Raw genomic sequence first — 23,209 nt, 5'->3', positions numbered from 1 at the left:
CCTGATATGGAGCTACCTTCGAGCTCTGATCCCAGTGTCCCTGCTGAACCTCAGGAAGTCAGTCGAGAGGTGGACTCGCATTTGCAAGTCATGGGTGGAAATCTGGAAGCACCCAAGTCCCCTCCAACGAAAGGTACATCTCGATCCTCATCTCCTACTTCTGACTATGATCAACAGGCCGAAGAAGTCTTCATGGGCGAAGTGCGTCAATTCATGGCTGATCAATCTCAGAAGATGGCTCAGCTCGAAAGAATACTCTCTGTGGTCCGCAATGCTGCAATGCCTGCTGATGGCACAAGTGAATCCCAAGGCCGTCATGCCGAACTTCTCGAACAGGCGATATGGGCTGAGGATGCAGCACGGAAAGCCACTGATGAAGCCGCTGTAGCTCGAGCAGAGGCTGCAAGTGCGAGGGCTGAATTAGCCGAGATGCGAGCAGAGCTGCGAGCCTTCTAATATTCCAGTGAACTTCGACAGGATGTGATGAAGGCCATACTCGATGACCTGTCGAACCAAGTCCCTGCCCAACTTCAAGCTATTTTCGAAGGTATGTCCACCCTCCTCTCCCGTACTGATGATGCCAACAAGGGGGAAAATAAAGAGAAAAAGAAGGGGGATACAACGGGCAAGAAAAGGGCAGCAAGTGAACCAGCTGGACCACCTCCAAAAATACCAAGAATCATGAGCAAAGCAGTGGAGGATGCCAAACAGGCAGAAAACCTAAGGGTCCAGCGTACACTGGAAATGGAAAGAAGGAGAGAAGAGGACAGAGAAAGAAGAAGAAAAAGACAAGAACGACAGTCAGAAGAAGAAAGGAAGATAGATCTTCTCATGACAAACTTTAAGTTTGGGAACAGAGAAGACACTGAACAAATTCTGACTCTGGAGATATTCAAGCTTCTGAAAATCACTGGAATATCAACACACAGCAACATGTCTCCAGAAGAATGCATTGCTTGGTGGAAAGATGGAGTAATTGATGGTGAGTTCGTGGGGGAAGCCTACAGGAACTACAGGCATCTAGATGTCACAGATGAATACTTAAGCCTGGTAAATCCGAAAGACCCCATCAAGACACGAGAAGCCATTAACAAGAAAAGGAAAGGCAACAAGAAGTAAGCTCTCGTGGTCCAAACTCCATCTTATTTCAATGTATTGATACTAATGTTGTTCTTGGTCTTACTTCTTTGAATCTTTTCCACTAAACTATGTTATGTAAACTTTCCCTTAATCTTAATACATATATCTTCTGCTGGGGGTGTTGCGTGAGTTTACTTATTCATGTTTAGTAGAATTGTTGTCAAACTTACCATATGCGCTGAAAATAAAATCAATGCTTTCTCTTTTTCAAATCAGCCATATAAGTAAGTATAAGTGTTGGCATCATCAAAAAGGGGGAAATTGTTAGGAACATCATGTAATAGGTTTTGATGATACCAACTGTTAAGTAAGAATCCCCAAGTCTCGATACATAGGCAAAACAATGTAAGTTCGATAAGTAAACTAAGAGCGAAAATACAACCGGGTAATTTGAGCTCAACTCGGGAAATATTTAAGCTTGAGGTAAACTTGTTTGAACAACTTAGAAGTTTTCGTGTTGTAAGCAAACAGATAGATCAGAAGCAGGCACGAGACAACTCTGGAGGAATAAGGGTCTACGAGACATCAACTAAGTCTCGAGACACAAGCCAAGTTCGAGAGGTAAGGACCTCTCGATATACCTATCGAGTTCGAGACGTAAAGAATATTCGAGAGATAGACCTCTCGATACATGGGATTGAAACATCAAGTGATCGAGACATCTTATATGGTCTCGATAAACCGGCACTTCTCCAAGAGGCTGAATGTTAGTCAACATGTGCAGACAAATACTCTAAGTTTGGAGAAGAAGAATATCATGGAGATAAAATATTGAAGAGGTGCTGAGCGGGAGGTTTCAAAATGGACGGAAGTGGATGACACGTCAGACCTCCACCACAAACGGTCAAGAAGTGCACCAATCCTGAAGTGGTCAGATTCCCCAAACAAGGAATGATGGGAACATAAAAAGAGTAACTTTATCCAAAAGAAGCAAGTGAAGCATGAGCTCAAGAAAGTGGAATATGGAATATTCACTACAAAACAAAAGGCTCAAGTTACAAGACCACTACTCCATGAAATATGCTGAAAATATGCAAGACCCATGATCAGCATGGGAGACAAATTTCAAACGGAATAATTTTCCCTCCAACGGAATTATTCCTCTACTCTCATATATAAGGACGTAAAGACACAAAAAAAAGGAAGCAGGAAAAAGAGGTTCAAAAGGTTGACAAGAGGTGTCTGATAAAACGTTCTAGTGCAAAGTGCTTAACTTGGGATATCATCCTGATATTCAATACAGCGAGAGAACACATCTTAGTGTTCGAAGAGAGTTACAAAGCTAAACTGTTATACATCCAGAAGGTGACCAAAGCTGCTCTACATCAAGGCTGATTCAACGATAGCTTGTGGTCAGATTGGAGATTGTTACATTCAACTGTGACTATCAACAACATCTTGCTTTGAATTAAGCGAGGGAGGCGGAGTATCCTGGCAGCTGTCCGAGCGAAAGAAACCTGAGGCTTGACGCGGGCTTGGTGATCAAAGGTCAAGTGCTCGAGAGGTGGAGTAACTGGAAGCGGGGAGAAAAACCTGAGGAGAGGCGGAGTAACCTGGCTGCTGTCCGAGCGAAAGAAACCTGAGGCTTGACGCGGGCTTGGTGATCAAAGGTCAAGTGCTCGAGAGGTGGAGTAACTGGAAGCGGGGCGAAAAACCTGAGGCTTGAGGCGGGCTTGGTGATCAAAGCTCAAGCGCTCGTTATTGTACTAGAAAGGGAAGTTTTTAGTGCAATCCTTCCAGGGAGTTTCTGGAAGAAGAGTGGAAGTAGGCGGGTTGGCCGAACCACTTAAAATCTCTCTTGCACTTACTTTCTGCTTTTATCTCTCGCTAACTTCTCGATTGCACTGCATATAATCATACCTCTCGAACTAACCCAAACTCGTGCTAACTAAAAGGGGATAACATTTCCGCTGCGCATAAAACTTTGTCTTCACCTCGTGAGGTATCGAACCTAAACATCCTAAGTTCAATACACACGAGAGGTCGAAAAGATTTGCAAAATCTTATACAAGTCTATTCACCCCCCCCTCTAGACTTGTACCCCATCCCCTTGGGACCAACACAGGGGACTTCAGTATCTCGAGATATGCAAGTTTCATTTGCGTTTGTGTTTAACCGGGTCGAACAACAAACGCATTTGATAAAGTAGTTTTTCTCATTTTTGTTTGCGTTTGTGTTTAACCGGGTCGAACAACAAACGCATTTGATAAAGTAGTTTTTCTCATTTTTGTACCCATTTTAAAAATGTCCTATTTTTACCATAATTTTTGTTTTCATCGTATTAGAGTCTTTTACCCTATATGTTGTGTATTTGTTTGCTTATAAATTGAACAGTCCTTATACTGTGGACCATGGTCCATAATGCATTATGGACCATGGGTCATGATTGATACTGCAGTTGTGTTGAAAGGATATTGCAGTTGTGTTGAAAGGATACTGCAGTTGTGTTGAAAAGGAACTGCAGTTGTAAGGAACATAGGCCGTGTCATTCATCTGGAACTGCAGTTGTGTTGAACGAATAAACGACCTCTGTTCCGTGCAACTGCAGTTTCCTTTCAACACAATTGCAGTATTTTTTCAACACAACTGCAGTATCCATTCAACACAACTGCAGTATCAGTTATGATCATGGTCCACGATATAATTTGCCTAAATTGAAGGATCATATTTCAAAATAGAAAATAATTGATGGAAAGTTGTATGTTTTAAATTTTAGGGATAAGGGTCAAATAGACCCTCAAACTATAATCAATTGTGCAATTAGGCCCTCGAACAATAAAAAGCTTCAATTAGGCCCCCGAACTTGTTATTTTGGGGCAAATAGACCCTTTAACCTATTTGTGACCTATAATTGCATGTCACCAAAAATTCCGGCCAACTCCGGCGATCGTCCGGCGAAGTTCCGGCAAACAACACAAAACCATCCACCACCGGCCGGTGGCGTCCGGCAGCGGAGATGGTGACCAAGTTGGTCACCATCTCCGTCTACTGGAGATGGCGACCAACTGGTCGCCATCCGCAATGACAGAGATGGCGACCAACTGGTCGCCATCCCCAGTGACGGAGATGGCGACCAGTTGCCGGAGCGGTGGTGGATGGTTTTGTGTTGTTTGCCGGAACTTCGCCGGACGATCGCCGGAGTTGGCCGGAATTTTTGGTGACCTGCAATTATAGGTCACAAATAGGTTAAAGGGTCTATTTGCCCCAAAATAACAAGTTCGAGGGCCTAATTGAAGCTTTTTATTGTTCGAGGGCCTAATTGCACAATTGATTATAGTTTGAGGGTCTATTTGACCCTTATCCCTAAATTTTATGATAATGACTACTTTTGGGTACATGCACAATGTATAGATATTAAACAAAAACAGATCTATAAGCTTTTAGAAATAGAAATAAACAAAAAATTATCTTCGAAGAAAAATTATGTCTTTAATATGCATTTTTTTTCTATCAGGAGGGGAGAGAAACTCCAGTTAATCTATAGTATGAAGAGTACAACCCTAGGGGATCCCAAGGATGTCCTCCATTAACATCCCAAGAAACTCCCCCTTCATTCTACCGGCTTGTCCTAAGGCCTATTTAGCCAAACAGTTCGTCGCTTGATTTGTTCTACGTGGCCGATTTGAACTTGTCAAAATGCACATTTTATTATTTACAAAATGCTATTTGAATCAATTTCTTTTAATTGAATAGTATGATATGCAAAATTTCATATTTGTTGATGGTTGTCTTAAATTGATCAATTTTACTATTAGTTAATTAAATAAAACTTTGATTTATGAAAAAATTCACAGTCACCGACTAAAAGTGTGTTCTGAATAAACTCACCTTGTGATCCTAACAAACAAATAACCACAATGAGATAAACCTAATCTAGATTGCTCCCACAAACTGAGAAGGCCAATAAGTAACTCTTGCAAAAAGCAGAACTTGAAAACTTGTACTTACCAAACCAATTACGTATCCAACCAACTTGGATAGGGTTGCCCGATCCTTCATTAAATAAAACTACATCATATTGTATAAAACGCTACAAAAAATTTAGTCAACATAGCATTATCATACTATTTAGTAATGTATTTTGGATTTTTACATATGTAACAAAAACTAGCGCATGAGGAAAGTGGAGCCGAAAGCCATGACAATTTTAGTAGCTGTGGAAGAAGCATAATAAGTACTATAAGAGCGATAGAAGCATGAAGCTGAAAAAGAAACAACGTTGCTGGTAATGCGATTGCAGAAACTGTGATCGTGTCTCATCAGCTGCGTGCCTACCTACCCTCTCCAATGATCTCATGAAGCATAGGCCCAGATGCATCTAGCGGTGAAGAATTTAAATCTGTTGTTGTCACACTTGTAGCAACTGTTGATGAATTATCACCTGCCGTTTGGGAACCATGAGTATCAGTCATGAAGCTGGTTTTATCATCAAACTTCCAGTCAGTAAGGTAACTGGGCCTTGAAGTTACGGTTGGTACTTCAGTGTCTCCTGAAAGCATTGCCACCACGCGGGACATTGATGGCCGCATTGAGGGGGATGCTTGGGTGCACAAAAGCGATACCCCTATCACCCGTTTCACTTCATCCTCATTGAAATCTGGTAGGTTTTCATCCACCACATCGACGTCGCGATTATTCTCATGGAGATGCCAAGCCTAAATATCAACAGCAACAGTCAGGATCAAGAGAACAGTTTTAGTTAAGAACTGAATCCAACTACCTCTGTCATTCAAAAATTGTCCTAATTTCTATTTCGATGGTTTTTCCAGGTTTATTTCAGACAATAATAAGCTTTTTCAGATTGATATTCCATACCCATTCAAGAAGATATATCTTATCTTGTTCCAAGCTTGAGTCAGAGTTTGGCCGACCGCTAACAATCTCCAAGGCAACGACTCCGAAGCTAAATACATCAGCCTTCTCAGTAAGGTGGCCACGCATGGCATATTCCGGGGCAAGGTACCCACTGCATCAACAATTAGTTTGATAAATAAGGGTAAAATCTTGGGCATTGAGTCAAACTGCATGAATATAATATAGGGTTTAGGGATCTTACATTGTGCCTGCAACACGGGTGCTGATATGGGTCTTTTTATCATCATAGAGCTTTGCCAACCCAAAATCTGAGATTTTAGGATTGAGGTCTGAGTCAAGCAGAATATTACTAGCCTTGATATCTCTGTGCACGATTCTTAGTCGAGATTCCTCGTGCAAATAAGCTAGACCTCTTGCTACTCCCAAGCATATTTCAAAACGTCTTGGCCAATCAAGGTATAAGTTACTACCTCCTAGAAAGTAGAAAAAAAAAAATTAAATTAGCATCAAATCCTTATATTAGAGATAAGTTATAGGAACCAAAAGGGTATACAACTATAAGATAATACCAAATAGCGCTTGATCAAGACTCTTGTTTTCATGATACTCATACACAAGCAACCGTCTGTCTCCCTCATAGCAGCAGCCATACAACTTCACAAGGTTGCGGTGCTGGACAGCAGAAATAGTTGCAATCTCCGCCACAAACTGGCTCTTCCCTTGGTGGGAGGCCACAGAGAGTTGCTTAACAGCAACATTTCTCCCATCATTAAGTGTTCCCTGTTTATCACCAAGTTTAGCTTAAAAAAACAGATCCTAAGCTAAAATTTTTTGCTGCTCAAATGTTTATCAAGAAAATGAAGGGCCTATGTTTCAATGTAAATCATTAGATATCTTTTTTTACACATAACTGCACCAATTTTGATGGCTTATAACCAGAAGGCAGAGCTGACACACGTATATAATTTTACCCTTCTACTCTTTGTGTGAAAAATTGAGGAAGGATTACTTAAGCACTTCATTGCAATTTGCAAGAAGAATTACCTTGTATACTGGACCAAATCCTCCCTCTCCGAGCTTATTAGAAGGACTAAAGTCACTTGTTCCGGCTTTTAAATCTGCATAACTAAAAGTATATGGCTTGGCATCCATTCCCAAGAACTCTGCAAATTCAATAGGAAAAGATGCTATTAAACTTCAAAGTTCAAAATAATCATATTATACCCACCATATGGCTTACATAACATAATGACTTCTTTCTACCTCCCCCCAAAAGAGAATAGAAACAACTAGAAGAAAGGTTCTGTTCTTATACGAATTTGTAACAAAGGTAGCAATACATGAATCTAAAAAATGTTCATCGATAACATTATATTCATTCCTGCTAGCTAATTTCCGTTCCCCTACTTCCACGTCTATGCCTAAACAAGATGACATTGTAAAGAAAAATGTTAGCAATCTTTCCAACAGAACTGATCCTAAACTGCTTTGATCAATAGCAAGAGTTGATAAACCAATTTTTACAAATTTCTTGTTGCTTTATCCAGGCCAAGCTATGCTCTTACATTCAAAAAAATAATTTCTCAAGCAAAAAAGAAGTTATGGGGCTTCTGAAAAATGAAACATGAAGCAAATAAAATAGAACAGGATTTGTCGTAAATTTTTACTCACCTTCATCATCATATGTGTCCTGCCTTTTTCTTCTCTGAACAAAACAATACACAGCAAATACAGAAAGAAAGCTCACAACTCCTACTCCAACAACAATTCCTACAACCATGCCAGTTCTATTCTTCTTTTTTTCAGAGGGAGGTTGGTTACTAACAGTGGGAACAAAATCTGCAGAAAATATTAGTTTTCAAAATACAATTTTTAAAAAACTTTGATGATACATTTACTTGAAATGATAATTGGTGAGGATCATATGTACCTGGGGTTGCACTAATCGCTGAAATCAAAGGCCCATAAGTACCTTGATTAGGTACACAGCAAGTTCCTTTCCCAGCCCAAAATAGATGGATGTCCATATGATTTTCAGATACTTGAACCTTATATTGCCTCGAAAGGCCTCTGAGTGATCCCCCAGCTAACTTTTGAATGTCAAAATCTTTCTCCTTTAGGTTTCCCTGAAGAGACCAAAACCTCAGCTAAATCTCATGTATAAGTGAAGATAGCACAAGTCATTGGTATGAGAAAAATTTTTAAATTTCTCTTTAACAAAAACATAGAATATATAAAGCAATCTACTGTTTGTTGGTCCTTGTGGAAAAGGAATCAATAGATACCCTAAAAGATGAGTTGGATTCAAGGAATGCATCATAATTATATACTCCGTAGCAATTACTTTGCCAATTTTGTGCCCAATCTCACCAGAGTAACAACGGTTAACTATAATTTATAACAGTATAACTTAACTTAGCCTTAATTCACATCTAGTTGGAATATGCATGTATGTATCTATGCAGGTATACATGGATACATGCATGCATGTTGCATTCTATTAAGCTCAAAATTTGTAGTGAGCACTTCAGTTTTAGCATATCCTTCACATATGTAAATCATCTTGATCAATTCCATCAATTTCATTTGAATAGATGCCATTTAAATCATACTTTGAATAATTCTGTTCTCTAACAAAATTTCTAATATATTCACTTGCAAATAAATTATTCACTCCACAGTCACCCAAATCCTAGAACACATACCTGTATATATATATTAAACATGCGCCTCCCAAGAGTCTTCCAAGAAGGAGGATTAGGATTCAGGATTATTGACTCTGCAAACTGGAGGGTCACAGTGTAATTACCGTTTTGCAAGCCTAAGCCATAGTACCTTAGAGATCCAGCTGAAAGTCTTGCTGTCTTGAAGAGTTCAGAGTCCAAAGTATTTGTAAACTGTGATGAACTGAAGGTTGTGTATTTTGGACTACTGCTATCAGAGGGCAGTCCAACATTGCTAACAGCCCACCTGCCTGTGCTTGTCATGTAATGTGTTGCCGGACCAAGAGTCTCATTATCCGTCTCATATACTATCTGGTTAGATGATGTTATTTCTTGACCACCACACTTAATGGCAAAGCTAGAGTCTGTGGGTGATGAGCAAATATGAAAGTGTTAAAAGACCTCCATCTCAAAATGCATAGAAAAAGCAGTCATGTAATAATTTATAACATCTCAGAATTTAATCATGCAGAGAATACAATGCTTCACAACAAACATTAAGTATCATAACTCAACACAAAAATCTTTTGCTATTTTAATTATTTGGCCTCCTTTTCACAGTATGCAGTGTGCAAAATTATACAAAAAGTTAGAGAACAGAAGTTGGAAACAAGTAGAAATTTCATCTTTAAAGAATTACAAATTCAACATATTTGTTTTGAGCATAAAGTATCGCTCAACGAAACACATTTTTGTTTAACTTACAAATGGGATCTCCCCGATGACATGGGAAATTCTTCTGAAGACAATTCAATCCTGAAGGCAGAGCACTGAAAGGAGAATGGATGCATTGAATCAGATTAAGACCAAATCTATGAGAATTTAAAACTATCTCAAAATAATTATCTGACTTGATTTGCATCACTCTGGCAGAACAAACTGTCAAACATTTTCTGAGAAAACAGTAGCCTGATGTAGCCATGGTAACAGTTTTGATCAAACCATTTACTATTCGCACCAGAATCTTAGCCAAGAACCTAAAGTCCTTGTTAAGATTCCTCTATTTTAGGGATAGAAACTCGAAATTCCCTTTATAATTTTTAAAATTTATAAATTCAAACTGATTTTGAACTGGAACTAGAACAGTGACTGGTACTGTATGGTTAAGGATCTAGTTCCAGTACCACCAGTCCTAACCTACAACAAAATCATGCAAATGATAGCCTGATGTAGATTTTAAATTGACTGAAACATATCTCTAGCATGTTAATTATTAGCAACATATTTATTATCTATGAACAGATATATGGCCTTTGGAAAATTCAAAGAACAACGAAAATTGAAGATAGTGATTCTAAAACATGATATATACGGTCAAGTCTAACTCTCACCTGCCGTTAGAGCTGTCTATGGTAAAGTTATTGCTGATGAGATTCCTGCAAATTATATAATAGCAAGTCGCAACATTAGAATTCAAGAAGAGACCCCTATTATATTAGAAAGTGAATCTTAAAACAAAAACATATAGATTAGGAAGGAATGTCACACAGTGTGTGATGCTTGTTGTCTATTCATACTTACAGTTGTAAACCTCGTCCGCCAGTCCAAGAAGGGAAGTTCCCAGATATTTCATTGTATGATAAATCTCTGCAGGTAAAATCTTGAGGATGTTAAACATGCCAAGTGTTAACGATAGCCAACAGCGAACAACAGAGATATATATGCAGGAAACAACACAGATATAATATGTAGAGTAACTGAACAATTAATTGTTATATAGATCTAAGTTTAGGGGGTTAGTTAATGCCATAAGCTAAGTGGGATAGAATATTTACAGCAATAAAGTTCAGCTTTCTAATTAAAAGCAATATAACTCACATATTCTGTAGACTTTGGCTCTTCTGTGCAGGCAAAGAACCTGTCAACTTGTTACTACCAAGAAACCTGAAGATTGGAATGACCATATGTAAGTGTGCGCTATTGAATTGGTACCAAAGTAAAAGAAACTCCAGGATGATTTATTACAAATTTTGGAGTGAACTAAGATTGAAAAGTTGATCTGGAACACGTCCTATCAAATTGTTGAAGCTCAAATCCCTATAAGAAAAAAACAGGCAAATGGTTAAGCAGTGCTTTCTTATGGAGTGATAAATAAAATTGAATTACTAAAATTTGTAATTATATTAAATATTGACCCTCAATCACCCCATCTTTTTGGCTTTAGCCTGGGATTACAAAGTAAATATCTCATTTCAAACACAAGAAGTAGACATTCAAAGATTTCAATTAAAAACATCCTTCAACCAGAGGACTTACAGCAGTGACAAGCTCCGATATTCTCCAATATTAGAGGGGATGGAGCCAGAAATATTGTTATTCCGCAAAACTCTAAGGACCAAGCAATCAGTTCATTATAATTGGTCAGATTCCAGGGGGGAAACAGATAAAAAACAGGAGTATAATAAAACTTTGCAGATTGGAGCTGATTATATCTCCTTACAGTTTGCTTAAATTCTTCATATTCCTAACGAAGTCCAGTGAAGAGCTCCCATTCAAAAGATCACTTATCCTCCTGCAAGTACCCAGTGCAGTAGACATTAGAATATTCTTAACAAGAAAAACAAACTTTGTAACACACATAAAAAAAAGTAAGGGTTTGGATAAAACTCACAAGTCAACCATTGAGGTCAAATTTGAAAGTGCAGATGGAATTGGACCCTGAAATGAATTTCCTTCAAACCTCCTGCAGAAATACAATTGATGCCAATCATAAACAATGGAAAGTAGAGAACCAGTAATGGGTATGGATTAAGAATGATTTTCCTTTGAATCTAGATATCAAGTGCAATGGACTGTCTGGAATGGGTAATAATCTTATTAACAGTCTTACAAGGTAGTAAGCTTTGACCAACTCCCAATGAAATCAGGTATCCTCCCTGTAAGCTCAGTGTTTGAAGCCCACCTGAAAGAAACAAAATTCACTCCATTGAACACGATTACAAAATTGACCTGATTTTTACTTTAAAAAATAAAAAATAAAAAATAAAAACCAAGGGAACTTACACTGTTTCTAGGTTCACTAGATTTGAAAATGTTGGAGGTATAGCACCACTAACACCAGAGCTATCTATATAGCTGGAAATTGAATTAAAAATCTATCAATATAAAGAGAAAGCTGTAGCATCTAGAAGTCATATTGTTAAAAGCATTGAATCAATCTTACATTTGTGTAAGGCGTTTCAAATTTCCAAGCCCCGAAGGCAAAGGTCCAGAGAAGTTATTTGTGCCAATTGAACTGCAAAACATGCAAATTTCAATTTTGTGCAAACAAATGTCCAATTATATCCTGATCATATACATCAATAATGAATAATAATATCCATGAATGACATTAATAATGTCTTACAAGGATCTCATGTCAGTCAGCAATCCAAGTTCCTTTGGAAGCTCCCCTGACAATGCATTAATGCCTATGCTTCTGGTGACATGAAAAAAGAGTCATATATGCATTAACACATGTACTCAACATGAAACAGAGATAACTATATCAAGTTAAAAACAGAAGATAAAGCTGACTTACAGGTATTGCATACCACTCATATTTGCAATGGAAGGGGATAGTGTGCCTGTCAGATAATTTTGGCCCAGATTTCTACAAACAAAATGATGAGGTGTCTGAACTTAGAAGAGAATTATATATTACATACATACACACAGGTTATGAATTGTAAATAATCCATTACCAAATCCCAAGTTACTTAAGTGTAGAACACGGATTGTTAAATCAATAATCTTAATAATATAATCAAATGAGCTTGTCGAAACTGCCATATAAAATGATTACGATCCAAATTATACACTATATAGAAAGAATCCATACAGATCATTAATGAAATTTAGCTTCCAAAGTTCATCCGGAATCTGACCAACGACATCTAAAGCGTAAACTTTCCTGCGAAGAAAAAACATACATCATGATGCATTGAACTTCATAAATACGAAAAACAAATCAGAATTGTAAAGAATTGATGAATTACAGAGAAGGAAGGGGAGAAGATGGTAGATTACAGGGCAGTGATGTGGCAAGGGGTGAAAGAGCAATCGCATTTGATTGCCGGATTCAAATACTGCTCTTGCATGCTGGTAGAATCGACGGCGGCGCCAGAGCACAATTCTCCACTCAAGTTCCACAGATTGTTCGCCCGAATCCCCCATTGTTGGAATATGGAGTTCAGAATCCTAGCTGCAGCACAGCATCCATTGTTGAATTAAAATGAAGTGCTCCTTCGTAATTTTATAATTTAGGCCAAAAACAGAATGCCAATGTTTTTTTCAATATAATTTTGAACTTATTTTTGTAATAAACTATTTGAAGATGTTTATCAAAGTCAACTTTAAAATAACTTGTATTTAAATTAAGAGTTAATACACAAATGGTCTTCTGGCTATTGGGGTAGTACTCCTTTTAATCTTTAGATTTTCAATTCGACCACAAATGGTCCTCTAACTTTCATTTTTGACCACAAATAGTCCTCTATTAAAATTTCCGTTAAATAGGTGTTAAATCTAGGGGTATTATCGTCAAATTGATATATATAATGGTCATAAAATAAAAATGTTTAGAATTTTTCACCAATAAGCATAATTGAAACAATTAACAAATATAAATACTACTAAATAAAAAGATAATACACCTTATATCTCGTAATTATGTGTACAAAATGAATATTTAATATTAAAGCTATCTGTTTTAATTTAACCAACAGATTAAAATGGAAGAATTTTTTTTTTTCAAAAACCTTGCTTCCATCATTTTCATGGTTGTTCATACATGGCAGATTAATAGTTTTCACTCTTCATTATTCGATCAAACATTTTGTTTGGAACATAATTGAAGGCCGCCACCGTTGAATTGATATAATTAATCAATTACAAATTGCGAACATTAATCATGAATTTTTATTTAATTTGTTCATTTATGTAATTTGTCACGTCCATTTTGTTTTTATATTTATTAACTTAATGTTTATTAATGTTTGAAATTAATTATGTTGCCATATGTTTTCAAAAAAAATTATGTTGCCATATAATTATCAAAAAGAAGTAATCATAATAATATTAATCAATTTGACGATATTACTCTTAGATTTAACACATATTTAACAGAAATTTTAACAAAGTACTATTTTGTGATAAAAAATGAAAGGAGCAAATACCAATTTTGGTCTCACGACTATTAGCAAAATGACAATTTTGGTCCACATATTTCATTTCTACCAATTTTGGTCCCACGACTATTGTTTAGTACCAATTTTGGTCCCACGACTACTGTTTTAGTGCCAAAATTCATCCCGCTGGTCACCCATCCGTTTTAAACGTGCCGAAATCTAAAATTTTTGAAGGTATTTTCATCATTTTCAACTCAATATCCCAATTTGAGCATGAATAAAGAGATTTAAGCCCTAAGATTGATCACAATTCACAATTCTCCTCCTCAAATTAAGGTAAAATGAGGAGGAAAACTGCGAATTTTGGACTTAAATCCATTTATTCATACTCAAATTAAGATATTAAGTTGAAAATGATGAAAATACGCTTAACAATTTTAGATTTTTGCACGTTTTAAACGGATGGGTGACTGGCGAGATAAATTTTGGCACTAAAACAATAGTCGTGGATGAAAATTGGTACTAAAACAATAATCGTGGGACCGAAATTGGTAGAAACGAAACATGTGGACCAAAATTGTCATTTTGCTAATAGTCGTGGGACCAAAATTGATATTTGCTCAAAATGAAAGTCAGAGAACCATTTGTGGTCGAATTGAAAATCGAGGACTAAAAGAAGTAATAGCCCAATAATCAGATGACCATTTGTGGTATTAACTCTTAAGTTTATCTTAGCCTTTCAAGAAGAGTTAATGTGATACATTACTAGATTATTACAATATTTGAATAACATCATTGATTGGGATTTGAGATGAGACTCAAACCTATGACTTTCTGATTGGAAAGACCATAGTGATATTATCAAACCACACGGTACTTGACATATAGATTATAGACAAGTGAAGTTGAAATTTGTACTCCGTAGTAAATAATAATAATGATTATTAATTAAGTTATATATAATTTTTGCATTTAAAAAATTTTGGAAAACAAGAAAATATGGTTTTAAAATTCTTTTCTAAATTAGAAAAATGGAAAATTTGTTTAAAAAAAAAAAAAGTAATACGTTTTCTATTTTTATTTTTTAAAAAGAAAAAGATTTTTCAATTACTAAACTACCCTTAAAGTCTTGCAAATATGTCTTCCATAAATACCAAATCTTAAGTTCAAACTTCATTTTTTTTTGAGAATCAAACTTCATTTTTTTTTAAGATTCAAAAACAAGGTTGATCTTCTCAAAAAAAAAAAAAAAAAAACACAAGGTTGAAGTCCTTCCCCCCAAAAAAAAAAATTGACAAAAAGGACATTCAATCAAAATTTGTCTTATGACTCAATGGTTCCTGTCCGTATCTGTTAACCTTCTTTAACTTCCCCCATTTGATTTTGTGAGCAATAATGTAAAGTAAAATCGTACTCTAGAAAATGAACTATGAAGCAAACAAAAGTTTTTAAGACAAAAGCCAGCTAAAGACAGCAATATCATAACATAAATGACAGCAATAATTATATTATATTATATAAAAATAGACCCAGAACAAATAAGATGGTGGGGGGCGGCAACAATCATTTTCAGTGGACAATCACAGCACGCACATGCGCCGTTGCGCGCAGACACACATATAAGGGGAGGAAAGTTTAGTACAATAACTTAATAACCATAAAATTACGTCAACTATTGAACTCTTTGAAATATTTTTTCAGCCAGGTCATGAGACAGAGTTTACTTAATGTATATTTTCGAATAATAATTGTGCATGTGAGTTTCTTTGTCATTAGGAAAAGAGAAAAATTTAAGACGAACTCAATCAAGTTGATAGGGTTGATGACTTAGCTGGTAACCACAAGACTACAAGAAGCCGTGGATGGCTTACTGGCGGACCCACTAACTATGGGTTCCTTATAGTCTTTTACGGGCTAAGATTATGAGACGGAATTCATCTGATATACTTTTTTAGATAGTAATTTCGGGTTTCCTCATCACTCAAAAAAGGGTGGAAATTTCAGAGAAGATGAGATATGTTGCGCACCTTCAGCGGGATCAACAGTGGCGTTGCTGTTGGCGGCGGGCGTCTGAGCTCGGGCCGCCGGAAGAAGCTGCGGGGCGGCGATGACGGCAATTGCTATAATCACGACGACGTACAACCTGGCGCCGTACTTCATCAGGCCAACTCCACTTGGCACCGACTTCCCCTTCATCTGCAAAACAACTCTGTAAAAGAGAGAGAATATGTTTGTCTGAGGGAGGGAGAGAGAGAGAGAAGTGCTTTTTGTAGGTGTAAACGATTAAGTGGCAAAGGGGGCCGACATAGACAACCGGAGAGCTGACAACTTGGAACAGATAATTGCATTTGGTAATGCCGAATATATATATTGGCCAAATGGAGATTTTAATATAATGATATAATCAGTCAACGGGTCATAAAAGTCGTCCCCTGCCAACAATTTTATATGGCATTTTGAGTGATTTTAGACAGGAAGACCCAAAATATAGAAAAAAAGACGAATACTTTTATTCATTTCAAATTACTATCTAAAATCAAAGGCAAATACAATTAGGTAACTGACTAAATAATTAATAGAATTTGAGGCGTGGCTCTCTGATATATTTAATTCGGCTGATGAGTATATTAAATTATGGTCTGCTGCTTTGCTTTGGAGTATTTGGAAAAATAGAAATGATGTAGTATGGAATGCAAAGACTTGGGAGATGGAGGGTGTCCGAATGTTTTTTTTTTTTTTTTTTTTTTTTTTGAAACCAGGGTGTCCGAATGTTGGCTATTAATATTATGCATGATTGGCAAGTGTTACAAAATATTCATATTCAATCTCCAGTGCCTTCTAATGAACCAAACAATACTGTCCCAGCTTCGAATTTGATGATGAAGGCCTTTGTAGATGTTTCTGTATTTCCACAAACTGGCAAGGCTTTCTTTGGGGTGATTGTTTTCTCATGCAATGGTGATTTTCTAGCGGCAAGGAACGGTCAGATTAGTTGTATGAATGATCCCCATCTTGTAGAAGTTTTGGCCATTAAAGAGGCTTTATCTTGGTTTATTGAAAGAGGTTGGAGTAATTTAATTCTTTTCTCTGAGGTGGTGTATAAGAAGATTAAAGATGGTCTACCGAATTTTTCTTATTCGGATCAGGTTATTAGAGATTGCCGGTGGTTAAAACGACACTTTGAATTAGTGTTTATTCAGTTTGTTAGTAGATCAGCGAACAAGCTTGCTCATATTTTGGCTAGAGCTTCTAGTTCTCAGTCTGGTCCCTCTATTTGATTTTCTGTTATTCCTACTTGTATTGAACATTTGATTCTTTGGATTTAATGATATTTCCTTCTCAAAAAAAATAATAATTAATAGAGCAAATTTCATTATGTAGTTCTCGGATCAATTAGTGTGGCATTGTCACATTTAATAATACAATTTTAATATTGCGTTATTATGCCATTTTTATTTGTTTGCCACAATCTAGTATACATCTATTTAAAATTTTATTCCTCATGTAAAAAAAGAGTACTAACATATAATTGCATCTAGGGCCGGATTTTAGGACACGCAAGATGAGCAATAGCACATGACCTCAATTGTTAGAGGGCCCAATATTTATTTTTTATCTAGCTACTTAAGAAATAAAAACAAATCTACAATTAATCATAAAGCATATCAATTTTATCACAAATCACTTCTCTCTTTTAATAAGTAGGACCTAATTAATTGAGCATGACAAAATCATTTTGTTTTCTCAACGGTACATATAATGTCTCAATCCCTGAATTTGCAGATATAACTTGAAGTAAAAATCATATATTTTACGTATTGATTTTAAATATTGCGCTTATACTTTTGGTAGAGCCTCATTTATATATAAGAACGGAGCTACTAAAATCTAAAATCGGCCCTGATTGCATCATTCAACTTTTTTTGCCCCAACATGTAATTTCTCTCTATATTTCGTAAACTCTTTTAATTGAATAATGAAATTACATGTTAGTCATATTTATAACTCGTAAACAATAAAATGACGTATATTAAAACATAGGACAAATTACGATAAGCAAATAAAAGTCAAGGATGTAATGTAGTAAAACTATAAAACTATGTGACAATGTCACAATAGTTACTGACAAAAAGTGAAATTTTCTCTAGTCAATATTTCGTACTTAACTAACAAAATAATTAACCGTGTACGAGCAATTTGATTTTTTCTTGCATTCATATACTTTAAATTACCGATTTAAATAAATAAATTCAACATTCAATTATATATGCATGAACATCTCTTATATAATATTGTATTGATATAATTTGAAGTACTTATTTAAAAAATAAACATTGGGCATTATCTTATTTACGCAACGTGCGTGAAAAACTAGTGTATATATATATTCATGATCAAATGTGAACTAGGTTTCATGTGATAAGTATGGAATAATTTGATCTATCCATCTGTGATAATCAATGTCTAAAATATGACGGGCCAATTTTATAAATATAAGTATAAGGGAATCAATTTAGAAATTCTATGCATCTGTTTCTTTAATGTAACAAAACTAATTAGATCAAATCTGATCTTTTTGCAAACTAGCATAAGTAGTTCAATTGCACATGAGACATAAAAAATAAATAAATAAATAAATAAATAAAAACCGGTCAAGCAATATGAAGACAAAGACAATGACAAACTTATACAAAAGCGAATTAACAAAATTTAAAGTAATTCAATCAAAAGTAATATTTACTAGCTAATATCACATCAAATACAATAAGTATTTAAATAATTATTTTTAAAAAAGTACAAATTAAATTAATTTTAATATCAATTATAATGAACTTCTTATATATAATCTTACATTGATATACTTTGAATGAATTATTTAAATATAATAAAGTGGCATCGTCAGACGTTGACTCAGATGTTTCAAATTTAAGGCCCTCATCTTGTTGGCGTGTCATATACATTTATAATTGGGAGCTGATTAGTTTTTATCTTATTTTATTTATTAATCATTTTATTTCCTGATTACATCCTATATTTTATTGAAATAACGAGGCATACTACTTTATATTTACAGATTTTTATAAATTTATAATCCCTATGTTCTTCAAATTTAAATTAAAAAAAAACATTAAATTTACCACAAGTTGATATGATATTTAGTACTTTTTTTTGTATTATAATAGTATTTATAAATTTAACTTTCGACTAATTTAATCACATTTTAATCTTAATTTAAATACTTGTGCCAAATTTAATCATGTTTTTAGGCAATATTTGACAAACATAGCTGAAAAGTAGTTGAAAATTGAAAAGTTATAAATTAGAAGCTGAAATCTAAAAAGAATTAAGCTAACTATTATGCTTGAGTGATATAAGATACCTCTCATAAGTATGTTAGATTAGATAGTGGGATAATTTAATTATTGGATAACCAACAAAAATAAATGATTTTTTTATGACTTCATAAATAATATCAAGTGAAATTACGTAATAATCTTCGTAATTTTAAATGTAAAAATAAATTAAAGTCATTATGTGTGATCCCTTTCCTTAACGTCTAATCACTAATGACGTTTGGTAGGTAGTAGACGAATTGGTAAACCTGTGCCGAAATATCGGACTAATTAAAAAAAATCTGACCAATTGAATTTTTTGAACACAATTTATTACGATATAAATTTAATTTATTACACATTTTAGAAAATTTTGTGCACAGATAATATTTTTCCAATAATTTTTGAGTGGATGGAAGTAAGAATTTAACAATTTGATAAATTAGATAGGAAAAAATGTTAAATTATGATAAGGATAAAATTCTGATCTACGTAGTCCGGTAGGGTCTACCGGTCTAAATATCAGTACTGGTCTAACTTTAGTCTACCGGTCTATCGTTGCGTATGAACCCAGACTACCCGCCCGGTTTCGTTGGGTCGGTTAGGTTTTTTACCCGACCTTGGGTTTGACCTTAGTAGTCAGGGGTTCGACCTTGGACAAAATCTCATTCGTCTAAATCTCGACCCGTTCGGAGTTTATACCTGGCCTTCACCCGATAGATCGCGGAAAGGGCCGGTGCATGCCTGACACGCGTAGCGCATGCCGCTGGCCCGGAACCTGTCTCCAAGGACAATAATAAAAGGCGCATTTAATGCTGGCACCAGGACATTTGGCTGTTTCAACGATATAATAGTCAAAGAGACCGGGAACCTCTGACCCACTGTCACGTAGACCGATTTCACGAAGGGTATTAACGTTCTGTACCCATTTTAGCATCAATAAAGAGTATTTTATTCGTATTCACATATATTACTCTATCAAATTAGTCTCTAAGTTAACTGGATAGCGCAATTGGTTGTCCTAAATAAATAAATAAATAAACTATATTTAAATCCTCTAAACTGGTAAAATTGTTTAATTGAGTCCAAATTGACTTGCTTAGCAGGTTAATTCTGCGTAAGTTTGATATTTGTCATTTTTTAATTTTGTTTAAAAAAAACTATTTATTTATTTAATAAAAATTAAAAAAAAAATACCGGGAAGGAGGTTAAATAGTAGGTGGTTAATCATAAGAGTGTACGTATAGAGTGTTTGAAAGTTAGTTCAAAAAGTGAGTTGAGGGATATCAAGTGCTAATTGTAATGATAAACCATTTAACTAAGGCAATCAACAATTAATACTAAAACTAAGGGTTTGGACTAGGTCGTGTAGATGATATAGTGTATCCTTTATTAGAGCTCATGTAATGCATTGACAACGGGAACTAGGGAGATGCTACTATACTAGGTGCCAACACTATTCTCGTGATCGTTGGACTCTCGATTAGCTTTAAGCCCCACTCTCATGGTGACTCAAAAGTCAAGACCATTGAAGTATTTAATTTTATCAAACATGTGATGTTCACATCTCCTTCCAACTCCCTTTTCTCAAAGGTGAGTTAGATTAGTAGGAGGAGTGGTTATATATGGTGTTGTTGTATTCTCATAGTGACAAGACCTTTTTAAGCACATCTTGCACAATTTGGCTACAATTATACAAGAGTCAGTACAAATCGCCAATTAATCTCACAACTAGAGCCATCATCAAGTCATTACACTAGCTCATAACTCAATTCAATCACATAATATTGATCACAAAAGATTACTTAATCTAATCCCTAAGGATCACAAAAGATGACTTAATCGTGACCAAATGTGAACTATGTTTTTCGTGATAAGTGTGAATTAATTTGATCTATCGGTCTAGGATGATCAATGTCAAAAAATGACGTGGTTAATTTTATAAATATTAGTATAAGGGAATCAACTTATGGATTCCATACACTTATTTCTTCGATGTAACAAAACTAATTAGATCAAATTTGTTCTTTTTGCAAACTAGAACCAGTAACTCAATTGAACATGAAACACTACTAACAAAAAAGAAAAAGAAAAAAAAAACAAACAAGCGATATGAAGACAAACACAACAACAAACTTATCCAAAAGCAAATTAACAAAATTTAGTACCATATTAAATACAATAAATATTTAGATAATTATTTTTAGAAGTATTAATTAAACATTAATTTTAATACTAATTATAATAAATTTCTCATATATAATACTTTAAATTATTTATTTAAATACAAATAGTAGTGATTAATTACTTTGAATCGTCAGACGTTGACTCAGGGTGTGTTTACTAACAGGAAAATTTCCTGAAATTTTTAAAAATTTTGAGAATTGAGAATAAGAAAACAAGAAACATGTTTACTTTAGCTATTTCTCATTTTGAAAACAGAAAACTCTTCTCTATTTTACTCCATCCATGTAGAGGTAGAGAACCCATCACTATCTTAGTTGTGTTACCCATAAAAATAATGTTTGGCAATATAGAAAGTCTAGAGGTCAGATATTAAAAATACAGTTTTGGTATTAGTTTAAAGTAGAAATAGTTGTCAAGACTTTGTGGTTTAATGGCATCCGATTGCATTCTCATATGAGAGGGTTGTGAGTTCAAGTCTCAATGGAGGTGATATTGACTCTCTTCAGAGTAGTTATGTCAGTAGTACTAAAAAAAAAGTGGAAATAGTTATTAACACAAAAAGTATTAAATATGACCAGTACAAGTTAGTTTCATATAACTAACTTGATTTGAATATTAAGCTTAATTAATTTATGTGCCTACTTAATTATTTTTAATATTAATAAATTATATTTTGTTTGCTCTATTAATTGCATGATTTGAAAAGAAACCAGCACCGGATGTTTTGATGTTAATATTGAATTATATAAGTTTCTTCTGTTTATCAATCGTAAGCTCGTTTGCTAAGAACTCGTGAACAAGTTCGTTTGTATTCGTTTAAAAATGTTCACGAACAAACTCAGCTCGTTTAGTGTTCATTTAATAATGTTCACTAACAAGTTTATGAACAAGCAATTAAGCATTTACATAATCAATTCGCGTGCAGTAAGGCTTCTCAGATGCGGTTATGCGGTAAGAAGAAAGCTATTGATCTTGCTAAAATCAATGTTCAGGATTAACAACTTTTTTAAAAAATGCGGTGGCAATTTGGTTATTTTCTCAAACTTAAGGTGCGTAGGGTTTGTGCTTAAGGTGTGTAGGTTTTGCGCTTTATATATATATATATATATATATATATATATATATATATATATATATATATATATATATATATATATATATAGTTTGTTTATTGTTTGTGAACATAGATTATTTCTTGTTCATGAACGAATTGTGAGCATGAACATGTGCATGTGTTTGGCTATTAAGACTTCATGAACGTGTTCATGAACATGTTCGCAAACGTTACTGAACATGTTTGTGAACGTTAACGAATACTAATGAACGCTTAACAAACGATCACGAATTGAACAAGATTTTCAAAAACCTTAACAAATATAATGAACATGAACACTCCAAAAATCTTAACAAACAAACACAATAAATTCACTTCGTTTGTTCATGTTCAATTCGTTAACTGTGCTAGACTGCTAGATTTGAAAGAAGATTTTTTTTAATATGAATAATTTAATTATATATATCCTTTTTAAAATATTTCTTTCTTAAAAACTCAACAATATTCCACGTGCACCACACATTCAAATCTGTCTCCAATCCTCATTCTCAATTTGATAATAATAAATTAGTTTAAGACTTTGTCTACGATTTAAATTCTCATCCGATGACGTATCGCTGTTGGTACGGTTACGTTTTCATTCTCAATTTGATAATAATAAATTAGTTTAAGAAAGTTTTTAAATTAGTTTTTACTATTATATAATAAAGTAATAAACTGCATAACATTGCAAAAACTAATTAATTTTCTTTTTATAAAGGTTTGTCAAATAATTTCATTATGTTGTTTGTTTATGAACGTTTTTCCACAATAAGAGGTTACTGAGATTTTGATTTATGGTATTTTTTT

The 23,209-nt window shown here is 34.7% G+C and overlaps 1 protein-coding gene across 1 annotated transcript; it reads right to left on the bottom strand.

The window, feature by feature from the left end:
- Positions 1-5,081: 5,081 nt before the first annotated feature.
- On the bottom strand, positions 5,082-16,362 carry LOC116022556 (probable LRR receptor-like serine/threonine-protein kinase At1g56140). The gene is made up of 24 exons (XM_031263308.1): positions 15,814-16,362; positions 12,687-12,861; positions 12,499-12,570; positions 12,199-12,270; positions 12,025-12,096; positions 11,842-11,913; positions 11,682-11,753; positions 11,509-11,580; positions 11,290-11,361; positions 11,119-11,190; positions 10,935-11,006; positions 10,644-10,715; positions 10,497-10,562; positions 10,200-10,265; positions 10,010-10,054; positions 9,384-9,448; positions 8,661-9,043; positions 7,886-8,081; positions 7,627-7,794; positions 7,000-7,118; positions 6,525-6,735; positions 6,197-6,428; positions 5,956-6,106; positions 5,082-5,795 (listed from the first exon to the last, which is right to left on the bottom strand). The coding sequence occupies exons 1-24, from the start codon at positions 15,980-15,982 to the stop codon at positions 5,412-5,414; spliced, it is 3,150 nt and encodes a 1,049-aa protein (XP_031119168.1). The 5' UTR covers positions 15,983-16,362; the 3' UTR covers positions 5,082-5,411.
- Positions 16,363-23,209: the final 6,847 nt, after the last annotated feature.

Source organism: Ipomoea triloba, chromosome 6, assembly GCF_003576645.1.
Source record: "Ipomoea triloba cultivar NCNSP0323 chromosome 6, ASM357664v1".
In the NCBI taxonomy this organism is placed as follows: domain Eukaryota; kingdom Viridiplantae; phylum Streptophyta; class Magnoliopsida; order Solanales; family Convolvulaceae; genus Ipomoea; species Ipomoea triloba.
Note: the sequence above shows the minus strand (reverse complement) of the source record. Positions and strands in the feature narration are given on the sequence as shown.

Bases quoted from the DNA above. Each gene is read 5' to 3' on its own strand.
- LOC116022556 (XM_031263308.1), bottom strand. From the start codon at position 15,982: ATGAAGGGGAAGTCGGTGCCAAGTGGAGTTGGCCTGATGAAGTACGGC. The intron at 7,119-7,626 runs GTGAGTAAAAAT...TTGAATTTGCAG, and splicing joins GGACACATATGATGATGAAG to AGTTCTTGGGAATGGATGCC. The intron at 6,107-6,196 runs GTAAGATCCCTA...TTGTTGATGCAG, and splicing joins ACCCGTGTTGCAGGCACAAT to TGGGTACCTTGCCCCGGAAT.